General features: G+C 39.7%; 1 protein-coding gene across 1 annotated transcript in view; it reads left to right on the top strand.

The window, feature by feature from the left end:
• Positions 1-381: 381 nt before the first annotated feature.
• The window catches only part of KIF13B (kinesin family member 13B), a 209,586-nt gene continuing 187,292 nt past the window's right edge, over positions 382-22,675 (top strand). The window contains exons 1-2 of the mRNA XM_036240641.1: positions 382-521; positions 20,439-20,532. Of these exons, the coding sequence (XP_036096534.1) occupies positions 467-521; positions 20,439-20,532 (149 nt within the window). The 5' untranslated portion in view covers positions 382-466. The remainder of the gene's footprint in view (positions 522-20,438; positions 20,533-22,675) is intronic.

Below are 22,675 nucleotides of genomic sequence, written 5' to 3'. Positions count from 1 at the left end.
TGACTGGTCTTGAAGTATGATTTCGGTAAACAAGGTCCGGAGGAGGGCAATCTAGGCAGAGGAAATAATTGTCAGGTAATGAGTCTGAAGAGGATGCAGGGTCTCCAATGCCAATTATTTAACTGTTTGTTCTCAGGTGAGGTATCAGCTCACCGACAGCTTATGACTGAGAATGGTGCAGAAGCAGCCGCGCGTTTACAAGGTCTCTTGGGAGCCTACGGAGTTCTCCCAGCAGAACCCCTCCACCGTCGCCCTGCCCACGACCACCTTCAGGGACTACAAATCCCGTCATGCAGCGGGGGCGCGCCGAGAGCCCAGCGGCCCGCCCCGCCCCTCGGCAGGACCCGCCCCGGGACCCGCCCCTCCTGCCGCAGCCCCCGACCGCCCGGTCAGCCCCGAAGAGTTGCCCGGTGGCCACGGTAGACGGAAGCCGAGCGAGAGTCTCGGCGGCGGCGGCGGCGGCAGGATGGGAGACTCCAAAGTGAAAGTGGCCGTCCGGATCCGACCCATGAACCGAAGAGGTGAGAACCGAGCCCGCCCGGGGCCGCCGCAGCGGAGGCGGCAGGTGCCTGGTGCGCCCCTTCGCGGCGGCCACCGTGTGGGGTCTGGCCGCCCCGCCCCTGGAGTCCGCATCCGGGCTGGAGGGCTGTCCGCGCACCCCGAAACCTTGTTCCCCACGCCCGCCCCGCCTGTGCGGGACGCCCCTCCCCTCGTCTGCACCGCGTCCCGGGGCGCCGCGGGCCCCACGTCCCGGTCCGCTGCCCCTTCCGCTGGTGCGCCCGCCCCGCCGCCCTTTCGCCCTCTCGCCCTCTCGCTTCCCCCCTGCCCTTCCAGGAGGGCGCCCTAGTCTCTCGCCCCGGGTTCTCTTCCTCCTTCCCCCCACCCATGCCCTCGGCCCTTGCCTCGCCGGGTCCCTGTGTCTCCTCGCCAGCTGTCAGTGCGGCCCCCGCCCCTTGGGTCCGCACCCCTTCGGCCTGGCGGGACCGCCAGGGACCCGAAGCCCCACGTCACCGGCCCAGTCGCCCTAACCCTGCACTTTGGTGACTCGCGGCAGGAAAAATGGCAGGGAATGTGGTTTAGTCTTCCTGAGAAAGCACTCAAGTGCAAACATTGCTCATCGTGCTGTTTCACTATATTCCTTGAACCTGGACGGTCATAAAGAGTTGAAAATACTGTGATTGAAGTTGGGTAAAAGAGAATGGCTCCCTGATCCCACATTTTTGACTGTTGGGGAAGTTTTGTTTTTGCTTAAAGTCATATTGCTCATCTCTCAACAATAAATAGTTTTAAGTGCCAAGATTCTTGTGAAATTGTATCTTTCAGACATTCTCTCTATTCTTCAGGGAGGGCAGAGAAAGCAGATAAACCAAGTACATTTTAAATTCTTTTTGAAAGGGAATCTAAAGTTTAGACAGTCAGATGGAGTGGAAAGAACCCCAGCTCTAAGCCTGAAGAGAAGGTTGGCCGGGTCTTGGCTTTAATACTTAACTAGCAGTGTGACTGGGCAGGTTACTTTAAATGAGATAGTATATCTGAACACACTTTCTGTGTAAGGTTGTATTATGGGGAGTCATTATTATAATCCCAGGAGATGACGTTTTAAAAGACTCTTAACTAATCAGAATCATTTGTATATACCAGAGTTATGTTCTAAGTCAGCGACTTTCAACCAGTGTGCTGCAAGAATTTTTAAGACATGCAGTACCTGACTGCTTAGTCAGGGGCACTGACCTCTTTTCCCTTAGATTGTCAGATAAAAAAATGACAACAGCCAGCACAGTAGCCGTCTGGTGTGACTGAATGAAAATTATACCTATTTTTTTGTCAGATCAGCAAAAAATATAATACATTTTTGGTGTGTCGAAGAATTCTAGTAATTAGTTTGTGTGTGTCATGAGACAAAAAGGTTGAAAATCGCTGTTCTAAGTCATGCTTGCCACTTCTTTGTTAATAATCAAGTGTTGTTTGAGTCTATGTAGAAATCATGAGTTGTTTTCCAATGTTCCTTTTCTTTGCTGTCTTTTGTGTATAGTAAGATACACAGATCAATCACTTAATATATACTTTGTTGGTTTGCCCTTCTCTTGGGAGTTGGTTTATCTCTCCTCTTGGAGTTATATCTTCAGTTGGAATTGGTGATTCCTTTTGTCCCTGCTAGGTCAGCTTCAGGCTGTCAGGTGACAAAAGAATTTTCCCCTAGGAACTTAAACTAGTTTAGTCTTGACCTCACTAGTTCCATGCTCTGACAAAATGAAAGAACTTAGAGGAACTCTGCAAGTTTTCAAAAGCTTCTGTACTTAAGTGTTCAGGCATCTTTATTTAAATTTACCTTAAGTTTATTACCATCACAGTGAATAGGAAAAACTTAAAAACCAAGCCACATAAAACACAACTGATCAGGGATTTGATTCTGAAAGGTTGATTTTAGCACATTCTTAAAATTTCTTTTTCGTAAAAAAATTGGAAATGTCAGTGCTAAAAAGAGGCAGTTAACCAACCACCACAAAAGACCTGTCTCAGATAGAATCCTTCCTTCTTCTCCTACCCCTATGGGTTTCAGTTTTTGAGGGGAGGTAATATATTTTTTTTACTTATAAATTATCATTAGTTAGATTATAATAATTATCAGTATCAGAGGGATGCATAGAATACTAATTTTAGCTATGGAATGGATGTTAGCTTTTCCTTTGAATGTTAGATTTTATTTATTTATTTTTTATATTTTTTCCTTATTGATTTTAGAGAGGGGAAGGGAGAAGGGCAGAGAGAAGCATCGATGAGAGAGAACATCGATGAGAGAGAGCATCGATTGGCTGCCTTCTGTATGCCCCCACTGGGGATGGGGCCCACAACCTGGGCCTGTGCTCTGACCAGGAATCGAACCAGTGACCTCTTGGTGCATGGGTCAACACTCAACCACTGAGCCATACCGGCTGGGTGGAACTCATTTTCAAATTAAGGTTTTTACATAGATCCATCACCCTGTAAATAGAAGTGCATTATTTTTGGTAAACTGCCTTATACATTCAGTGCCATCTCTCACATAGCCTTATATTTCCTGAAAGCAAATAGTCTTCTCTTTTTCAGTGATTACCACAGGTAATTAAAATTGGTTCTATTTCTATTTTGTCACTATATAGTCGTTTACATAAATCTAGAGGTTTTATGGAATGCAATGTAGTAAAATTCTAAAGCCAGTGATATTTAAACATCTGTCTAGAGTTTTATTTTCATTGATTGATTGATTGATTGATTGATTGATTAATTTTTGTTACAGATGATTCTCCTTTTTAGAGTTTGTTTTAAAAGGCTAAAACAAAGCCCTGGCCAGTTTGACTCAGTGGTTAGAGTGTCGTCCCACAGACTGAAGGGTTTTGGGTTCGATTTTCAGTCAAGGGCATGTGCCTGGGTTGTAGGTTTGATATCGCCTGCAGTTGAAGCACATGTGGGAGGCAACCAATCAATGTGTCTCTCTCACATAGATGTTTTTCTCTCTCTCTGTCCTCGCCCCCTCTCTACCTCCCTCCCTCCCTTCCACTCTCTAAGAATCAATGGGGAAAAAACCTCTGGTGAGGATTAACAACAACAAAAGAAAACAACAACAACAAAAAAGGCTAAAACAAAACCAAATTCCTTTCCAGTAATTTTGAAAAGAATCATATTGCTTTAACCAATAATTACTTTTTAGAAAATTAATGTATTAAGTAATAGTATATAATTATGACAAATAGTAAACTTTTAGTCATAATTGTTTCTCTCTGAATATATCAGTGCAGGAATCAACCTCAGAAATGACTCTCGGGGGGTGGGAAGAGATAAACCACAGAACTTATATGCATGTATGCATGACCAATGGACATGGACAACTAAGCCGGGGACGGGGCGGAGGTGGGGTGGGGTGGGGGGTGCCAATGGGGTAAAAAGGTAAAATATCTGTAACAAAAAAATAAATAAAAAATTCATAACAAACAAACAAACAAAAAAAGAAATGACTCTCCACAAATAAGATGAGAATGGGTTACTGGAATGATGTAGTTGTACTGTACAGACTTTGATATTTGGAATCGAGTTAGCTACTGTTTAAGGAAAATCTGAAATTTGCAAGGAGCTTTTAGTGTACTGTTAAGTTCTTCACATATTCAGTATCTGACTGTGTTTAGGTGTTAAGGTAGTTAGTTGGTTTATTATTTCACATTTATTGTGGAAGTAAGAGTGTTTCAGTCATTTTCACTAAATTAAGTAGCAGGAGTTGTAATGGCTAATGAATATGCTTTTGTCTGGAATATGAAAAGGAAAGTCTCTGACAATCCTTCCATCTTGACAATTCATATTTGCATTTTCTTATTTCCATTCTGTGCTTTGTGTTCACATGCATATGTAATTTTACATAGTTTTAATTTTGCTTTTGTTCATTTGAAATATGAACTTAAGCTAAAGGCAAAACGGTAAACTTGTTTTGTTATGAGCTCTTAAAGTTAGTTCTATTTGCAAATATTATTTGTCCTTTATGTTATCTTTCAGACTGCACAACTCACCAGGTAACTCTGGTTGTGTTCTTCTCTGGGTGTAAAGAACACCCATTCATACATTATTAACCAATCTAATTATTAAATGAACTGAGAGTTTTACAAGTATAATTGATGGTACTAGCTAGAACAGTGACACTCTTCTGTTCAGGAATTTGATGTTTTATAACTTTAGGTGGTTTAAAAAATATTTGATATTTGTTGAGTGCCTGCCAGATGTCTAGCTTATATTAGGTATTATGGGATATTATTACATTTCCTCAAGGGGCTTCCGTGTTTAAATATATATAAAATCAACTACCAAAATTTAATAAATCTATATAAAAATTGTTTGGGAAAATACTTTTGCTGTCTGCCTCGCCTAAGGTGGTGAAATCAGAAATTACATTAGAAATTTAGCTCGAGAGAAAAACAGGGAAATGGGTTATCGCAGGTGTTAGTAAGCATGGACTATATATATTTACTTCATTAGGCTTTTCTTAAGGGTTTATTTTGCAGTTTACAGTACTTGATGCAGTGAAAGACACAAAGAAGAATGGGCTCTCTAATGGAAGTCAGTGCATAAGTAAATCATCATCTAGTATCTCAGTGGAAAGACTATTATATATCTATTAAAAATGATAAAAATCAAAACCATTTAACAAGGAAGACTGTTTTCTTTTTTTTTTTTTTTGTACAGATAGAGTGGGAGGGAGAGAGAGGAAGGGAGAGAGAGAGAGAAACATCGACGTGAAGGGACACATTGAGTGGCTGCCACCCGCACGACCAACCAGGGCCGGGGACAAACTGCAACCGAAGTACGTGCCCTCAGCGGGAACCGAACCCGGGTCTCTCTGTACCGCAGGCCGACACTTGAACCGCTGAGCCAAACTGGCCAGGGCAGGAAGACTGTTTTCTATGTTAGAAGTAAAAGCAGAATGTAATATGGTATGTGTAACTATTGAATCTACTGTTATGGTAGTCTATCTACTATTGAATCTACTATTTTGATTATTATTATATAAAAATACAAACAGGAATGGGCAAGGGCCAGACAGAAACATGAAAAAAATGAGAATGATTATTCTTGTTCTTGTTTATTTCCTAAAAACTTTCTCTTACTGTTGTGTAGCATTGTAGTTTTCAGTTTTCTTAATGTGTGCTTTATGGTTCTTGCTCATGAGGAAATGACCATCATATGAAAAGATAAGATTAAAAGGGTAAACACCTATTGCAGCTTGCTAGGTAACTAAGTGCCAGGTGAGTGATAGGGAAATGTAGGCATTTAGAGGAGTGAAAGATCCCTGGAGGCTGGATTAGGGAGACTTCTCTGGGGAGGGAGAACTTTGGTTGGACTTGGAAGAGGGAGCGTACGATTGGAATGGGTGCCGGGTGGGAGGGAGGGGAAAGCATTGGTTCTTTGAGGAGGAAGTATGGCCTGAGAGCAAAGGCGCAGAAACAGGAATGAGCTAAATAAGCAAGTTTAGGCAGCAGAGACAAACTTCGCCTGCCAGAAAGCAGGGTTCTGTGAGGTTGACTAGAGAAGGATGAGATTCGAAAGGTAGGGTGAAATTCCAGGGAGCCCTGATGCCAGCGAGGCCGAGAAGTCTGGGTTTAGATGGCCGGTCGTGTGCTCTAATTTAGCTTTTTAGAGCTTCATGTGGGTCTCAGACACAGGCATGAAGGAGGAAGATTGCCAGATCTCAGGGCAAGATTGCAAGCCTGAGTAGATGACTGATTCAAGATATAGCTGGGCAGCGTTTGAGAGCGAGGGATGAAAACGAAGCCATGTGAATGGGAAAAGTAAGGAGGCCAGTCAGAACCAAGTAAGCAGTCATGAATCAAGAGACAGGTACAACTGAGGTTGCTTCCCTATCTTGGCTATTGTAAATAACGCTGCAATGGACATAGGGGTGCACATATCTTTTTGAATTAGTGTTTTGGATTTCTTTGGATAAATACCCAGAAGTGGACTTGCTGGGTTATAAGGTAGCTCTGTTTTTAATTTTTTGAGGAACTCCATACTGTTTTGCGTAGTGGCTCCACCAGTTTACAATCCCACCAGCAGTGCACAAGGGTTCCCTTTTCAAATAAGTCAGAGAAAGGCAAATACATGATTCCACTTACATGTGGAATCTAAAAAAACAAAACCAATAAACTCAACAGAAACAAACATAGATGCAGAGAACAAACTGATGGTTGCCAGATGAGCGGGGTTTAAGGGGATGAGTGAAAAAGGTGAAGGGATTAATAAATACAAATTGGCACTTATAAAATTAGTCATGGGGATGTAAAGTACAGAATAGGGAGTATAGTCAATGATATTATAATAGCTATATATGGTGTCAGGTGGGTACTAGACTTAATGGGGGTGATCACTTTATAAGTTATATAGATGTCTAATCACTGTGTTGAAATTAATATATTGTATGTCAGCTGTAACTGAAAAGTTAAACAAAAATTTTTTAAAAGACAAGGTAAAACTAAAGGAGTAGGAGGAAACTTAGAAGGCCCTGGCAGTCAGTGAAGAAACAGCTAATCCTTTGGAAATAAAGGGGCAGGGTAGGAGCGGAGAAGCTGTTTGAAACAGGAAGGTGTTTTTGACCCTGAGGCCAGTGGTGGTTCTTTGGCCTTTTCAGAGAAAACTGATGTTGGAGTTAAAGATGACTGGATGGAAATTTCTGACATGTTTTCTAAAACAGAAGATACTTGTTTTACTAGCAGCTGCTTGATATGCTAATGAAAATGAGACACACATCTATTACAACATTCTTTTGTTTCTACTGTCAACTCTGTGACTGACTTTGGAATTTATACACATAGTGTCAGAGGCTTTTGGAGAAGAAAGTACAATTTTATAAAATAAAATAATAAAAATATGTATGAATTGGCATTTACTTTTACCCCTTCACCTCCACAAAACAGTGACTAATTCCAGTTCTTAAGTTCTGAAGATGGAAGAAAACTGACAAAATGACTCACTAAGCAGATGAATTGAGGTGTTTATTGAGTAGAAATGGATTTATTATTGATCTTTATGCTTGCTGGTCAAGTTTCCTTGTGTTTAGCAGAGCATGTTCTTTAAAAAATGTGGCAAAGGTGATCATTGTACTCTGTGAGGTAGTGTGCGAAGCTAACTGGTCTATGACACAAATCCATGACTTAATTGGTACTGGGCTTTAACTCTCAGAAGCTGTGGATATTGTTAAAAGATGGTATTGATTAGCTCATTCAATTCAACACATGTTGATTGAAGAAAAAATCATAGCTACTTTTTTAGAGTTTTCTATTTGTGAGCTACAGATTTGGTGCTTTTTATTAGTTATTTTATTCTTCAAACAAAACTTTGAAAAAGGTAGTTACGGACTTTCTGTTTAACAGAAACTCAGGGAGGTTAACTCCCCAGAATTACTAAACCAGTATTTTGGAGCTTGAATTTCACCTGCTTTGCCACTAAAGCTTGTACTTTTAGTATTATATAGGACATGATGATCTTTAAGGGGACTTTGTGTTCCTGCGTATACATAATTTTCAAAGATGTGCAGGACACACATAAGGCTTAAGTCATGATCTTTGACCAAAGGAGCTCACTGTCTTATTGGTAATAAGAGATGATGCACAGGTGAGTCAATTATTAGAATATATGTACACAATGCCATGATGATAAGACATTATGAGTTGAAGAAATTGGGGTGGGCCTGCAGAATGAGGATCAGTGAGTTGAAGACAATGGGCAAGGAGGAAGGCAGGCATGGCACTTGGAGTGCCCAAACAGGAGTTGTAGGAATTAGCAAAATGTGGATATAGGAATTAGCAAGACATTTGCAAGAACAGTGAAGAAATTAGATGTCAAAATTCAGACAGCGTGAAGGAGACAATATCTATATAATTCACAAGTATTGAGAGGTAACCATTTGCTGACATCGTTCCAAGCACTGAATTAGATTATTTTGGTTAATCCTCACAACAGTGCTAGGAAGCATTTATAGTGTAATACCATTTTACAGATGAGGAAATGAGAATTATTATTATTTTTTAATCCTCACCCGAGGATATTTTTACATTTATCTTTAGACAGAGTGGGAGGGGGAGAGAGAGAGAAACATCGATGTGAGAGAGACACATCAATTGGTTGCCACCCACACAACTCCAACCAAGATCGGGGACAAACTGCAACTGAGGTACGTGCCCTTGGCCAAATGGAACTCGAGACTCTTTGGTTCGTAGGCTGATGCTCTAACCACTGAGCCAAACCGGTCAGGGAAGGAACCAGGAATTTAAGTAAGCTTAGCAATTTGCCCCAAATCACATAACTACAAAGTGGAGAAACTGGTGATTGGAATGCAGGCAAGTTCAACTCCAGAGCCCAAGCCCTTAAATTCTGTGCTTTCTTGGAAAAATTGGAAGAACATAGGGAGCAAGGGGATGAAAAGAGTGATGGAAGAAGTTACCTCTGCTGAAGTAGAGAGGTTTGTGGGGAATAGAGGGATATGAATTTAAGTGAGAAATGGGCAGATTAAGAAGGGTATCAAACGTGGTTTGAGGAGTACAGTGACTATAGGTTTTTTAATAGAGCAGTGGCACTGTTAAAATATGCTTTAGGAAGATAAATTATGTGTTTTTACTCTGTCCACAAGCTAGTAAATTAGCTTGCTGCTGTTTCGTGGATGCCGGTAGAAGACATGGGGCTTCTGGGTCAGAGGACTTGTGGCACAGCAAGCAGCGTGAGCAGTTCCCCTTGCCTGCAAATCCCACAGGGGTGATGTGGAGGAGTCCAGATGATGCTCTGCAAGCAGCGAGTTTGTGCTGCATCTGAGGAACACTGAGCTTGGGGGATCCATTGCTTTGAAGTGGTGAGCAAGCCTGCTTTTTGTCCTGGAGGAAGAACTAGCCCCTAGTCCCTCAGGGTTGCTGGCTGCAAACACATTTCTGAGAGAGGCGCTGGGTAAAGAGCTTTTATGGCCTTGCATTCTAGATTTATCCAGAAAGAATATGTCAAGGTCATTTGAAAGCAACTGAAATTTAGGAAATATAAGAAGGCTGCAAAGTTTCTGATTAAGATGACTAAGTGAATGAGTGCTAGTGTCATTAACTGAGATCATAAGTATAGGAGAAGCAGGTTTTAGGGTGGAGGTACTGGAAATGATGAGTTCTATTCTTGGACATTTAGCAGTATTTAGTCTGAGTTTATCATATGCACATACTACACCTGTAACTATGAATAAGATATAGTGCAGGCCCAGAAGAAACTCAACAGATTTGTTGACTGTTTGGTGTCTGAAGTGCAAGTGGACTGTTGTATATATGAGTCTGAAACAAAGAGACTGGAGATACATGTAGATTTGGGAGTCATTACTGTATTTAGAAGATAGAACACCAAATTAAGGCATGTTCTTTATTTGGAAGGAGGAGGCCACAGAGGCCAAGAAGAAGTACATAAAAGAAGTAGGTGAAAGTAATGTGGAAGCCCAGGGTGGAAATGTGTTCAAAAAAGGTCAGTAGTCAGATGTCACCAGAGTGGCATGTGTGATAATACTGAGCTGTCTTCAGTGGATTTGGCTGGATGGCAGTCGGTGGTAGTTTTCAGGAGAATAATTTTGACTGACTGAGTGACTCTTGGTGTGTTGGTAGTGAGCTGAGAAATAAGTGGGCCTGCCAATGAGGAGGCAGTGAGTTACATGAATGTTCTTTCCGAAGCTCCATGGAAAAGGGAGGGGGGAAGAGTGCTATCCAGAGGTGTAGTTAGGCACAGGCCTTTTTTTTTTTAAGTCTCAGAGAGGTTTGAGCTTTGTCATAGTCAGAAAGAAAGAGCCAGTAGACAGGGAGAATTTTTGAAATATGAGAAGAAGAGGATAATTATATAATGGGAAGCCCTGGAGTGCTTAATTTTCTTGAGGTAAAATGTGAGGTTTTTAATTAGGAGTAAGAATTGAGTTGGCTGAGATCTTCAGAGTAGTGAGTGTTTGGAAATGTGGTTGAAGGATTCTAACCATGTTTTATATCTATTGAGTGCAGTGGGGTCATTCCTTCTAAGTTTTTTTTAAAGATATAATTCACATATGAAAAGTGTACAATTCAGTGGCTTTTAGTGTATTTGCAGAGTTGTGCAACCATCACCACTGTCCAATTCCAGAACATTTGCATCATCCCAAAGAGACTCTTTCCCATTAGCAGTCGCTCTTCACCCACCCCCACTCGCTGACCCTCTCCCTCCTCCCAGCCCCTGACCACCACTAATTTACTTCTAGTCTCTGTGGATTTGCCTATTCTGGACATTTCATATGAATGAAATTATACAATATGTGGACTTTTGTAGCAGCTTTTTTTTCACTTGGTATATTGTATTTAGAGTTTATCCGTGTTGTAGCATGAATCAATACTTCCATTTAAAAAAATTTATTGATTGATTTTAGAGAGAGAGAGAGGAAGGGGGTGAGAGAGAGAAGAGAGAAGAGGGAGCGTGCCTTGGCTATTGTGGCTTAGTTGGTTTGGCATCGTCTGTGTACCAAAATGTTGCTAGTTCAATTCCCAGTCAGGGCACATGCCCAGGTTGTGGTCTCAACCTCCTGTAGGGGGGCATGCAGGAGGCAGCCGATGATTTCTGCTTTCACACCAATGTTTCTCTTTCTCCCTCTCCCTTCCTCTCTCTCTCTAAAAACAAACAATAAAAAATATTTAAAATGACAGAGAATATCAATTTGTTGTTCCACATGTTATTTATGCATTCACTGGTTGATTCTTATATGTGCCCTGACTGGGGATCAAGCCTGCAACCTTGGTGTATCTGGTAGATGCTCTAACCAACTGAGCTATCTGGACAGGGCCAATACTTCATTCCTTTTTAAAGCTCAGTAATATTTTGTGATGTGGATATGTTGTATTTTGTTTGTCCATTCATCAGTTGATGGGCATTTGGCTTGTTTTCACTTTTTGGTTATTATGAATAATACTGCTATGAACATTTGTATATAAGTTTTTCTACAGATGTAGAGAAATTTCCATTTCTCTTGGATATCTATATCTATATCCATAGATGTAGAATTGCTGGGTCATGTAGTAATTCTAACTTTTAAGGAACTATTAAATTGTTTTCCAAAGTGACTACACCATTTTACAATCCCACTAAAATGTATGAAGTTTCCAGTCTCTCCATGTCCAAACCAACACTGTCATTGTTTCTCTTTTTTGATTATTGCCTTCCTAGTGGGTGTGAAGTGGTATCTCATTGTAGTTTTGATTTGCATTTCCCCGGTGTCTAATGATATTGAGCACATTTCATGTGTTTTTTAACCGTCTGTGTATCTTTGGAGAGATTTCTATTCAAATCCTAATTTAAAAATTGGGTTGTCTTTTGCCCAGCTGGTGTGGCTCAATGGATTGAGTGTTGTCCCATGGACAGAGAGGTCCTGGTTTAATTCCCGGTCAGGGCACATGCCTAGGGTTTTGACCTCAATCCTCAGTGGGGGTCATGCAGGAGGCAGCTGATCAATATTTCTCTCTCACATCAATGTTTCTATCTCCTTCTCCCTTCCTGTCTCCCTAACAAACAAACAAACAAAAAAATCAATAAAAAGTATTTTAAAAGAAATAAATAAAAATTGGGTTGTCTTTTTATTATTGAGCTGTAAGACCTCTTTATACATTCTAGATACCAGTCTCTTATAAGATATATGATTTGCAAATGTTTTATTGATTTCTTGTGGGTTTCCTTTTCATTCTCTCAATGGTGTCCTTTGAATCACAAAGTTTTTCATTTTGATGTGGTCTGGTCCAGTTTATCTATTTTCTTCTTCTTTTGTTTATGTTTTTGATGTTGTATGTAAGAAATCATTACCTAACCCAAGGTCATGTGGATTTATGCCTCTGTTTTCTTCTAAGGGTTTTATAACTTTAGCTCTTATATTTAGGTCTTTGATCCATTTGGAGTTAATTTTTTAATGTGGTGTGAGGTAGAAGTCCAGTTTTATTCTTTTGAATGTTAGTATCCCTTTGTCCCAGCACTATTTGTTAAAAAGACTATACTTTCCCCATTGGATTGTCTTGGCACCCTTGTTGAAAATCAGTTGACCATAAATGTGGCAGTATATTTCTGGACTCTCAGTTCTATTCCATTGATTTATATGTCTACCCTATGTTAGTACCACACTATCTTGATTACTGTTGCTTTGTAGTAAGTTTGAAATTGGTGAGTGTAGTCTTTCTGTTTTGTTCTTTTTCAAGATTATTTTGGCTATTCTGGTTTTGCCTTATAAGTTTTAAATAACTATTTCCTAGCCTTCTGAAGTTGATTAGTTTCTTGAATATACATATTTTATATTTTGGGCCACATAGATTATTTTAGATATTTTCATACTATAAACTCTATTCTCCTTATCAGCCATCATGTCTTGGATCTTCCTTCATTCCTCAGTCTTTTCTTGACCCGTATTAGAGCTTAGTTATATTTCCATCTTTTATTTATTGAATAGATTTTTATGTTCATTGGTAAAAACGTAAAAGTAGGTTATTAGGATATTTTATATATCTCTTACTGGAAAGCAAACCACCAGTTTGCTTTTACCTATGTGGCATCACATTAAGTTTGTTTCTCTCTGGATCAGTGGTCTTTATGGGGGTCCCAAGCAACTTATAAGCATAGTATAAGTCATGTTGCCTATGCAGCCAATAATAATAATATTACATTCCACTTGGGAAAACAAATTCTTTATACATGAAATATTAACGATGAATATTTTGTTTATATGAGCGAGCATAGACATGTAAAAATATTAGGCATGTGTCACAAATTAGTTGGAAATAGAACCATATATAGCATGCAAGGTTTACAATTTAATTAAAATGTGAGTCTTGCAAATCAGTTACTCTCTTCCTTTTAAAAATCATGAATTTAAGAGTAAGTTATAGTTAGCCATTTAGAAACATGACTGGTAGGAAAAGGGAGGCATATATATATTTCCGAGTAGTAGATTTGATTTAAAAATAATTATTAATTTTCTGGAGAATTAAAAAAGCAGAGTACTAAATAGGCAATTCAGAATTATTTTGTTCACCCTGAGAATGATGCATGTTCTCAGATGGAACATGAGTTATGTAAAGGGAATCTCCCAGGTCCTGCCCATCTTTTACTATGATGTCATTGGGGAATGAGCAATAGCTGATTTATTCATTGAAGGAAGACTTGTTTCAAATTATTGTCCACTTTGCAAGGTGACTAATTTGCTGGCTGAATAAGCTAAATTATCAGCTGTACATATTTTAATATTCATCTTGAGGAACTTGACCTAGAAAGGGATCCTGTTCAGGAAATAATGTGGGATCTTTAACGTTAGTGAAGTAAATTTTTCTTTTTAAGGACTGTGGATACATCAAAGCATTCATGGTTCTGAGTACTATAAATAAAACTTGATTAGTCATGAACTTATATTACTACTTAACTTTAAGATCACTCTGATTTTTTATTGGTTTCCAGACATAGTACTAATTAAATCCCAATCTCATTATTTTAGGCTTCACTAGGAATGAACTGTTGCCCATGTGTTACTTATTATAATAATGATGAGTATTTGGTGCTATTTTTTTTATTGTGGTAATGTATACATAGCATAAAATTTACCATCTTAAGCCATTTTTAAGTGTACAGTTCAGTGACATTAAGTACATTAACATTGTTGTGCAACCATCACCACTTTTCATCTCTAGAACTTTTTTTATCTTGCAAAACTGAAATTCTGTACCTATAAATCATTAACTCTCCATTACCCCTATAACCCAGCCCCTGGCAACTACCATCCAGCTTTCTAGCTTTATGAATTTGACTGCTCTAGGTACCTCATGTAAGTGGAATCGTACAATATTTGTCCTTTTGTGACTGCTTGTTGCACTTAGCTTAATGTCCTCAAGGTTCATTTGTGTTTTAGCAGAATTTTGTTCCTTTTTAAGGTTGAATAATATTCTGTTACATGTAGATACCACATTTTGTTTATTCATTTATTTGCCAGTGGTCAGTTGGGTTGCTTCCACCTTTTGGCTATTGTGAATAATAATGCTGTGAACATGGGTGTACTTCAATGCTATTTTTGTAAAGGCAATGAATAGCAGCCAACGCTTATCTTTTTAATCTAAGTATTGTTCCAAACGAGGAGGAAGATGTTTATCTTTAGAATTTTTTTTTTTTTTAATTTAAAGAAAATTTAAAATTCACATTAAGGCCTAAATTTGTTATTGCTATTTAATCACTGCTTTGCTTTCTAACTGTATAGAGCAAGAAGTTTTTCATGGAGAAAGTATCATATTTAGAATCTTGTGGTCATACATTTAATTAAACCAATTAGTAGCATTTGATAGTACACTAGCTATAGCATTTTATATTAAAATTCTGTCATATTCCTGACCTTTAAACTCACTGATTTATTTGCTTGGGTGTTTGTGTCTTAGACATTCCACCCATACTCTAAACAGTCTTGTGAAAACCCTTCTCTTAATATCTATGTATTGCCCTGGCTGGTTTGCTCAGTGGTTAGAGCGTCAGCCCACGGACCAGAGAGACCCGGGTTCAGTTGCACATTGTCCCCGGCCCTGGTTGGGGTCATGCGGGTGGCAACCACTTGATGTGTCTCCCTCATGTTGATGTTTCTCTCTCTCTTTTCCTCCCTCTCTCCCTCCCACGCTATCTGAGGATAGATGCAAAAATGTCCTCGGGTGAGGATGGGAAAAAAAAAAATTATATATCTATATATATATATGTAGATATATATATATCTATGTATCAATTAACAGAGCTGGGGTGGGAATTTTGTTTGATAATTAAAACTGAGCTAATAAAGAAGTGAAGACAGTTGTTTATATTTTAAAGGCTGCCTTTGATGTAAGTTAGATGTGGGAACATTTGTAAGTATTGCACTCTTGAGGACAAATTAAGTTCAGGTTGGATATATTAGTTATTAGGTGATTCTTAGTATTATATAGGATTTTCCAGGGATTGGTTCCTCTATCATGCCATTTAATCCTTGCAAATTATTAGTTGTATCTAGTGAAGTAATGAAGGGGAACAGAAAAGAACTGTATAGGGGATAGGGGGAAAGCATGCAAATATTGAAGAAAAATGTTTGGATCCCTTCTCAATTCAAGATGATTTGAAATGAAGGCATAGTACTACTTTGCAGGGGAGAGGGGAATATTTGATTTGCAGTTTTTCAGGCATTCGTTCTAGATGTATACTTATATATACAGAGCTATACATGCAACACCTCTGCTCAGACCAAATGTTGTTGCAAGAAACTGATAACCAACTTTGTGGTGAGTGGTGAGATAGTAGATTGAGTCACAGTATAGTTTCCGGAGAGTTATAATGCATTTGTTATAATACAGATTTGACTGTAAGGGGCCAGCCAGTACAATACGGTCAGAGACCATTAAGGGCTAGTATTAACAAAGTATGATGATTGCAAACTTTGTTGAGCTCTGGGCCTAAGGATAAGGAAGAAATAAAATTGCATGTTTGAAAAGTTTTTGCAGTGTGGCTGAGACTTTCTTGCCACATTCTGGTATAAACTAGAGTGGATTTAAACACAAAGCATTAATGCTAGTTGCTAGTGGAACATACACCTTTTTGGTGGTTAGTCTTCCACATCTAGGTAAAACATAGCTCTGATGTTTTCCTTTCAGTTCTTTTTGCCTGAAAAATGTATGGGCCAAAATGAAAAGACCACTAAATGTTTTGTACTTCTAGGTTATATCTCTGAGAACTAATGCAGAATAGCTGATACAAAAAAGTTAAGTTGTGGCAGGCACAAGGAAAGATTTTTTTTTTTTTGGCGCTTGTCTCAGTTATGTAAGTTAAAAAAAAGAGAAAGGAATGACATTTCCTGGCACTAGAAACACTTTAAAGTTATAATGATAGTGTGACATTTGGCCAAGATTATTTGGGAAATACAAAATGATTCCAGTGTAGTACAGTTTCTTTCTTAGATCGTATCTTTGGGTAGTGGAGATAAGGCAAACAGAAAGTTTCATACTTTGGGTAAGAAAAATATAAGAATATAAAAATATGAGACCATAAACATGGCCTATATGTTCAAAAGAGTTTTAGTGAGATATAATTTACATATCATACAATTCATCCATTCACTTTTATTTTCTTTTTGTTGTTTTTTTTTGTTGTTGTTTATCCTTAGCAGAGGATATCTATATCTATATCTATATATATATATTTATTTTTTAATCCTCACCCGAGAATATTTTTCTGTTTATCTTTAGATAGAGTGGGAAGGAGGCGGGGGGGGGGGGGAGAAGCATCCATGTGAGAGAGACACATCGACTGGCTGCCTCCTGCATGACCCCGACCAGGGCTGGGGACAAACTGCAACCGAGATACATGCCCTTGACCAGAATCGAACTCGCGACTCATTGGTCCGTGGGCTGACACTCTATCGCTGAGCCAAACTGGCAAGGCTAGCTGAGGATATTTTTCCATTGCTTTTTTAGATAGAGTGGAAGGGAGGGAGGGACGGAGAGAGAGAGAGAGAGAGAGAGAGAGAGAGAGAGAGAGAAACATCGATGAGAGAGAGAAACATCCATTGGTTGCCTCTTACACAACCCCGACAAGGGCTGGGGATCAAACCTGCAACCCAGGTATGTGCCCTTGACTTGACCGGGAATGGAACTGGTGACTCTTCACTCCCCTAAGCTGACGCTCTAACAGCTGAGCCAAACTGGCCAGGGCCATTCAGTGGTTTTTATTATGATCATGCTAGTTGTGCAGCTGTCTGCATAATCAATTTTAGTACATGTTCATTACCCCCAGTAGAAAACCATATCTACTAGCAGTCACTCCCCAGCCCTAGGCAATAACTAGTCTATTTTGTGCTCTATTTGCTTATTCTGGAAATTTGAAATAAGTGGAATCATACAATATGTGGTCTCTTGTGACTGGCTTCTTTCACTTAGCACAAGCTTCATCCATGTTGTAGTATGTATCAGTACTTATTTAATTGACAGATACTATTTCATTTTATGTATCTAGCACCTTTATCCATTCATTGGTTGATGGAGAGTTGAGTTGTTTCCACCTTTTGGCTATTATGAATAGTCATATAATACTGCTATGAACATTCATTTGCAAACTTTTGTGTGGCTATAGGTTGCCATTTCTCTTGGGTATATATCTAGGAGTGGGAATTGCTGGGTCATATGCTAACTCTATGTTTAACTTTTCGGGGACTGCCAGGCTGTTTTCCAAAGTGACTGCACTATTTTACATTCCCACTAGTAATGTATGAAGGTTCCGGTTATCCCAAATCCTTGTTATTTATTATCTCTTTTTTTATTATAGTTATGCTAGTGGTGTGAAGTGATATTTCATTGTCATTTTCATTTTCATTTCCCCAGTGTCTGATGGTGTTGAGCATCTTGTGCTTATTGGCCTTTTTTAATCCTTACCGAATGACAATTTTTGCATCTGTCTTCAGATAGAGTGGGTAGGAGAGAGGGAGGAAGAGAGAGAGAGAGAAACATCGACATGAGAGAGATACATCGAGTGGTTGCCACCCACATGACCCCAACCAGGGTCAGGGACAAACTGCAACTGAGGTACGTGCCTGTAGTGGAATTGAACCCGGGACTCTCTGGTCCGCGGGCCGACGCTCTAACTGCTGAGCCAAACTGGCCAGGGCTTATTGGCCATTTTTGTATCTTTTTTAGAGACATGTCTATTCAGATTCTTTGCCCCATTTAATAATTGGGTTATTTATATGTTTTATTTATTATTGAGTTGTAAGAGTTCTTTCTATTTTCTGATGAAAGTTCCTTATTAAGTATATGATTGACAGATAGTTTCTTGATTCTGTGGGTTGTCTTTTTACTCTTTTGATGTCCTTTGAAGCACAGACATTTTTCATTTTGATGTGGTCCAGTTTATCTGTTTTTCTTTTGTTTTTGTGCTTTTGGTACCTAAGAACCATTACCGAACCCCAAGTCATGTGGATTTACCCTTATGTTTTCTTCAAAGAGTTTTATAGTTTTAGCTCTTAAACATTTATGTCTATGATCTATTAGAGTTAATTTTTGCATATGGTATTAGGAAGGGGTCTGACTTCATTCTTTTGCATGTGAATGGATATCCAGTTGTCCCAGCACCATTGATAGAAGAGACTATACTTTCCCCGTTGGATTGTCTTGACATCATTGTCAAAATCATTTGGCTCTAAATGTGACAGTATATTTCTAGATTCTCTGTTCCATTGATTTGTCTGTTTATCCTTTGATCCTTATTGTTAGTACCACACTGTCTTGATTACTGTAGTCTTGTAGTAAGTTTGAAATTGGTGAATATAGCCTTTCTGCTTTGTTTTTCTTTTTCAAGATTGTTTTGGTTATTCTGGATCTCATTCATTTGCCTGTAGATTTAAGGATCAGCTTGTTAATTTTGGCGGGGGGGTGGGAGGAGCGAGCTGGGATTTTTTTTTCCCAATCTTCACCTGAGGATATTTTTCCATTGATTTTTTTTTCAGGTAGAGGGGGAGAGAGGGAGAGAGAGAGAAAGAGAAAGAAACATCAATGTGAGAGAGACACATCGACTTGTTGCCTCCCTCACAACCCCAATCAGGGCCGGGGATTGAACCACAACTGATGTACATGCCCTTGACTGGAATTGAACCTGTGACTCTTGGGTCCTTGGGTCGACACTCCAACCGCTGAACTAAACCGGCTAGGGCTGCCAGCTGGGATTTTGATAGGGATTACCTTGAATCTTGTAGACCAATTTGGGGAGTATTACCATCTTAATGGTATTAAGTCTGTCCATTCATGAACATAAATGTCCTTCCAATTGTTTAAATCTTTAGTTTCTTTGAACAGTGTTTTAGAATTTTCAGTGTACATGTCTTGCACTTCTTTTAAATTTATTCTTTAGTATTTAAATCTTTCTGATGCTAATATAAATGACATTTTCTTAACTTTAATTCTGGATTTTTTTTTTTTTTATCCTCACCCGAGGACATTTTCCATTTTTTGTTCAGATAGAGCGGGAGGGAGAGAGAGGAAGAGAGAGAGAGAGAAACATCGATGTGAAGGGACACATTGAGTGGCTGCCACCCGCACGACCAACCAGGGCCGGGGACAAACTGCAACCGAGGTACGTGCCCTTAGCGGGAACCGAACCCGGGTCTCTCTGTACCGCAGGCCAATGCTCCAACCGCTGAGCCAAACCGGCCAGGGCTTAATTCTGGATTTTTAATTGCTGGTGTATAGAAACACTATTGATTCTTGTATATTTATCTTGTATTCTACAACTTTTTAAAACTTGTATATTCTAATAGTATTTTAGTGGATTCCTTAGAATTTTCTGTATACAAAATCATATTTGCGAATAGAGATAGTTTTACTTCTCTGCAATCTGGATGCCTTTTATTTGTTTTTCTTTCTTTCTTTCGTTTTTAGAAAGAAAGGAAGGGAGAGAGAGATAGGAACATTGATATGAGAGAGTAACATTGATCAGCTGCCTCCTGCACACCCCCCACTGGGGATCGAGCCTGCAACCTGGGCATGTGCCCTGATGGGGAATTGAACCGGGGACCTCTCAGTCCATGGGATGATGCTCAATCCACTGAGCTACACTGGCTGGGCTATTTGTTTTTTCTGCCTAATGACCCTGACCAGAACCTCTATAGTATAGTACTGAGTAGAAGCTGCAGTAGCAGACATCTTTGTCTTATTCCTAATGTTAGAAGGTAAGCCGTGCAGTCTTTCACCATTAAGTGGGATGTTAACTGCAGTTATATGTAGATACCCTTTACCAGGTTGAGAAAGTTTCCTTCTATTCCTAGTTTGTTGAATGTGTTTAATCATGAAAAAAGTGTTGGATTTTTGTCAAATGCTTTTTCTGAAATAAAGTAGTTTAAATATAACTATTTTTCTTTCTTTTTTTTTAATCTACAGAAGTCGACTTGCATACCAAATGTGTGGTGGATGTAGATGCAAACAAGGTTATTCTTAATCCTGTAAATACTAATCTTTCCAAAGGAGATGCTCGGTAAGTTAAGAAACAGTGTTATGATCAATGGATTTTTAAATGACTGAAAGCTACAGTGGCTGATGAAATAAGTTCATCTTAGCAAATATTGAATGCTGACTACGTAGAGACATATTGCCGTCAAGTTGAAGAGGCGAGATCTATAATGTAGAATGACTACGTGCCAGGATGAGTTTCTTAGATTGTTAGAAGCTCAGAGAAGAGGTAACCGAGGAAGGCTTCTGGAAGGAGATGGTACTGGCTGGAGGGTTAAATGAGATGCAAATGGGAAGAAGTGGGGTAGAAGGGAAGGTCTTTTAGGTTGTTCCTCAGTTTAGGTTGCTTTTACTTCTGCCACTTCGAATCCTGTGTGTCAGTCAGCTCATTTCAACTGCTGCCTTCTACCTGAAGGCATTTCTGCAACCCTCAGTGATTCTTTTTTATTTTATTTTATTTATTTATTTTTTTGAGAGTTTATTTATTTATTTATTTATTTTATCCTCACCTGAGGACATTTTTCTATCTTTTGTTCAGGTAGAGTGGGAGGGGGAGAGAGGAAGAGAGAGGGAAACATCGATGTGAAAGGGACACATCGAGTGGCTGTCACCCGCACGACCAACCAGGGCCGGGGACAAACTGCAACCGAGGTACATGCCCTTAGCGGGAACCGAACCCGGGTCTCTCGGGACCGCAGGCCAACGCTCTAACCGCTGAGCAAAACCGGCCAGGGCGAGAGTATATTTATTTTTTTATTAGTACTACAAAGTACTTTTTAAAAAAATATTTTTTCTTTATTGATTTGAGAGAGAGAAGGAGGGAGAGGGAGAAAGAGTTGGAGATAGAAACATCGATGAGAGAGAACATCGATTGGTTGCCTCCTGCATGCCCTGCACTGGGGATCAGGCCCACAACCTGGGCATGTGCCCTGACCGGGAATCGAACCAGCGAATTCTTGGTACATGGATCGCTGCTCAACCACTGAGCCACATCGGCCAGACTGAGAGTACGTTTATTAAAGCTGGGACAGTGAACAAGGAAGGGCTTAGGAGAGAACAGCAACAGGAGAGAGCCTAGGCGGGGCTCTGCTTTGGCTCCCCGGAAACATTGTAGGAAAGAAGTGAGCTAAGGTGGGGCTGCCGTCAGCTCACTGGAGGGTCAGAGAAAGGGGGCCTTGGGGACAGGTTTGGGGTTAGAACAGGATTAGCTGCTGCTGCCCATTGTTCCCCTGGTTGCATGTCTCCTGGGGTCCCTTAGAGTTTAGGAGATGCAGGCCTGTGGGGGAAGAGCGGCGAAGGGAAAGGCCTGGGCGTGGTCCCGAGAGGGAGAGTACACTCAGTGATTCTTTTTTAGGATTCCTGTAAACTATAATCTCTACTACCCAATTCAGTTAATATATATTGTTTTATATTGTTCATTGCATTTCTCTAGTAGATGTCAAGGTCTTGGAGGGAAGGGACTCTGTCAGGGCTTGAGGAGGAATACTTGAGCATCATTTTTGGATTTGGATCATAGTATGAACAAGAGGGAGGGTAAGAATGTGTAAAGAAAGGGAATTTGGGGAAGAAGGAAGAGATTAATTTGTGTTCTTTTCCTCAGTAAATACAGGGAAATTAATTTTATTAAATAAACTGGGATTAAATTATAGAAGGTCTTGAAAGCAGATCAGGAAATTTGTCCAGTGTTTTTATGGATAAGATGTCACCTTTGACAATTTTTGAATATTGTGATTAAGGAGGTAGATTAGGAAAAGTTGTCAGTTGACAATGTAGAGAAAGGGTCTGAGTGGGGAAAGACTGGCTTTTTATAGAGATTAGCTATATCAGAAATGTTTTTGTACTGACCCTCGAAGTGGAGAGCACAGTGCCTGCCATGATGCTTTGCACAAAGTGGATACTTCATAAATACTTGTAGAAACAATGTTGTGGGTGGAAATATGTTCACCATAAATGTTTTTTGGAGATGAGTTGACAAAAGCACTGGACCTGGAGTCAGAAAATCTGAAATTGAATCCTCACTTAACTGTATTGTTATAGTTATTTGTTTTTAATCCTCACCCGAGGATATTTTTCCATTTATTTTTAGATAGAGTGGAAGGTAGGGAGAGAAAGAGAGAGAAACATCAATGTGAGAGAGACACATTGAGTGGTTGCCTCCCGCACAACCC

This window comes from Molossus molossus, unplaced genomic scaffold, assembly GCF_014108415.1.
Source record: "Molossus molossus isolate mMolMol1 unplaced genomic scaffold, mMolMol1.p scaffold_m16_p_4, whole genome shotgun sequence".
Taxonomy (NCBI): Eukaryota; Metazoa; Chordata; class Mammalia; order Chiroptera; family Molossidae; genus Molossus; species Molossus molossus.
Note: the sequence above shows the minus strand (reverse complement) of the source record. Positions and strands in the feature narration are given on the sequence as shown.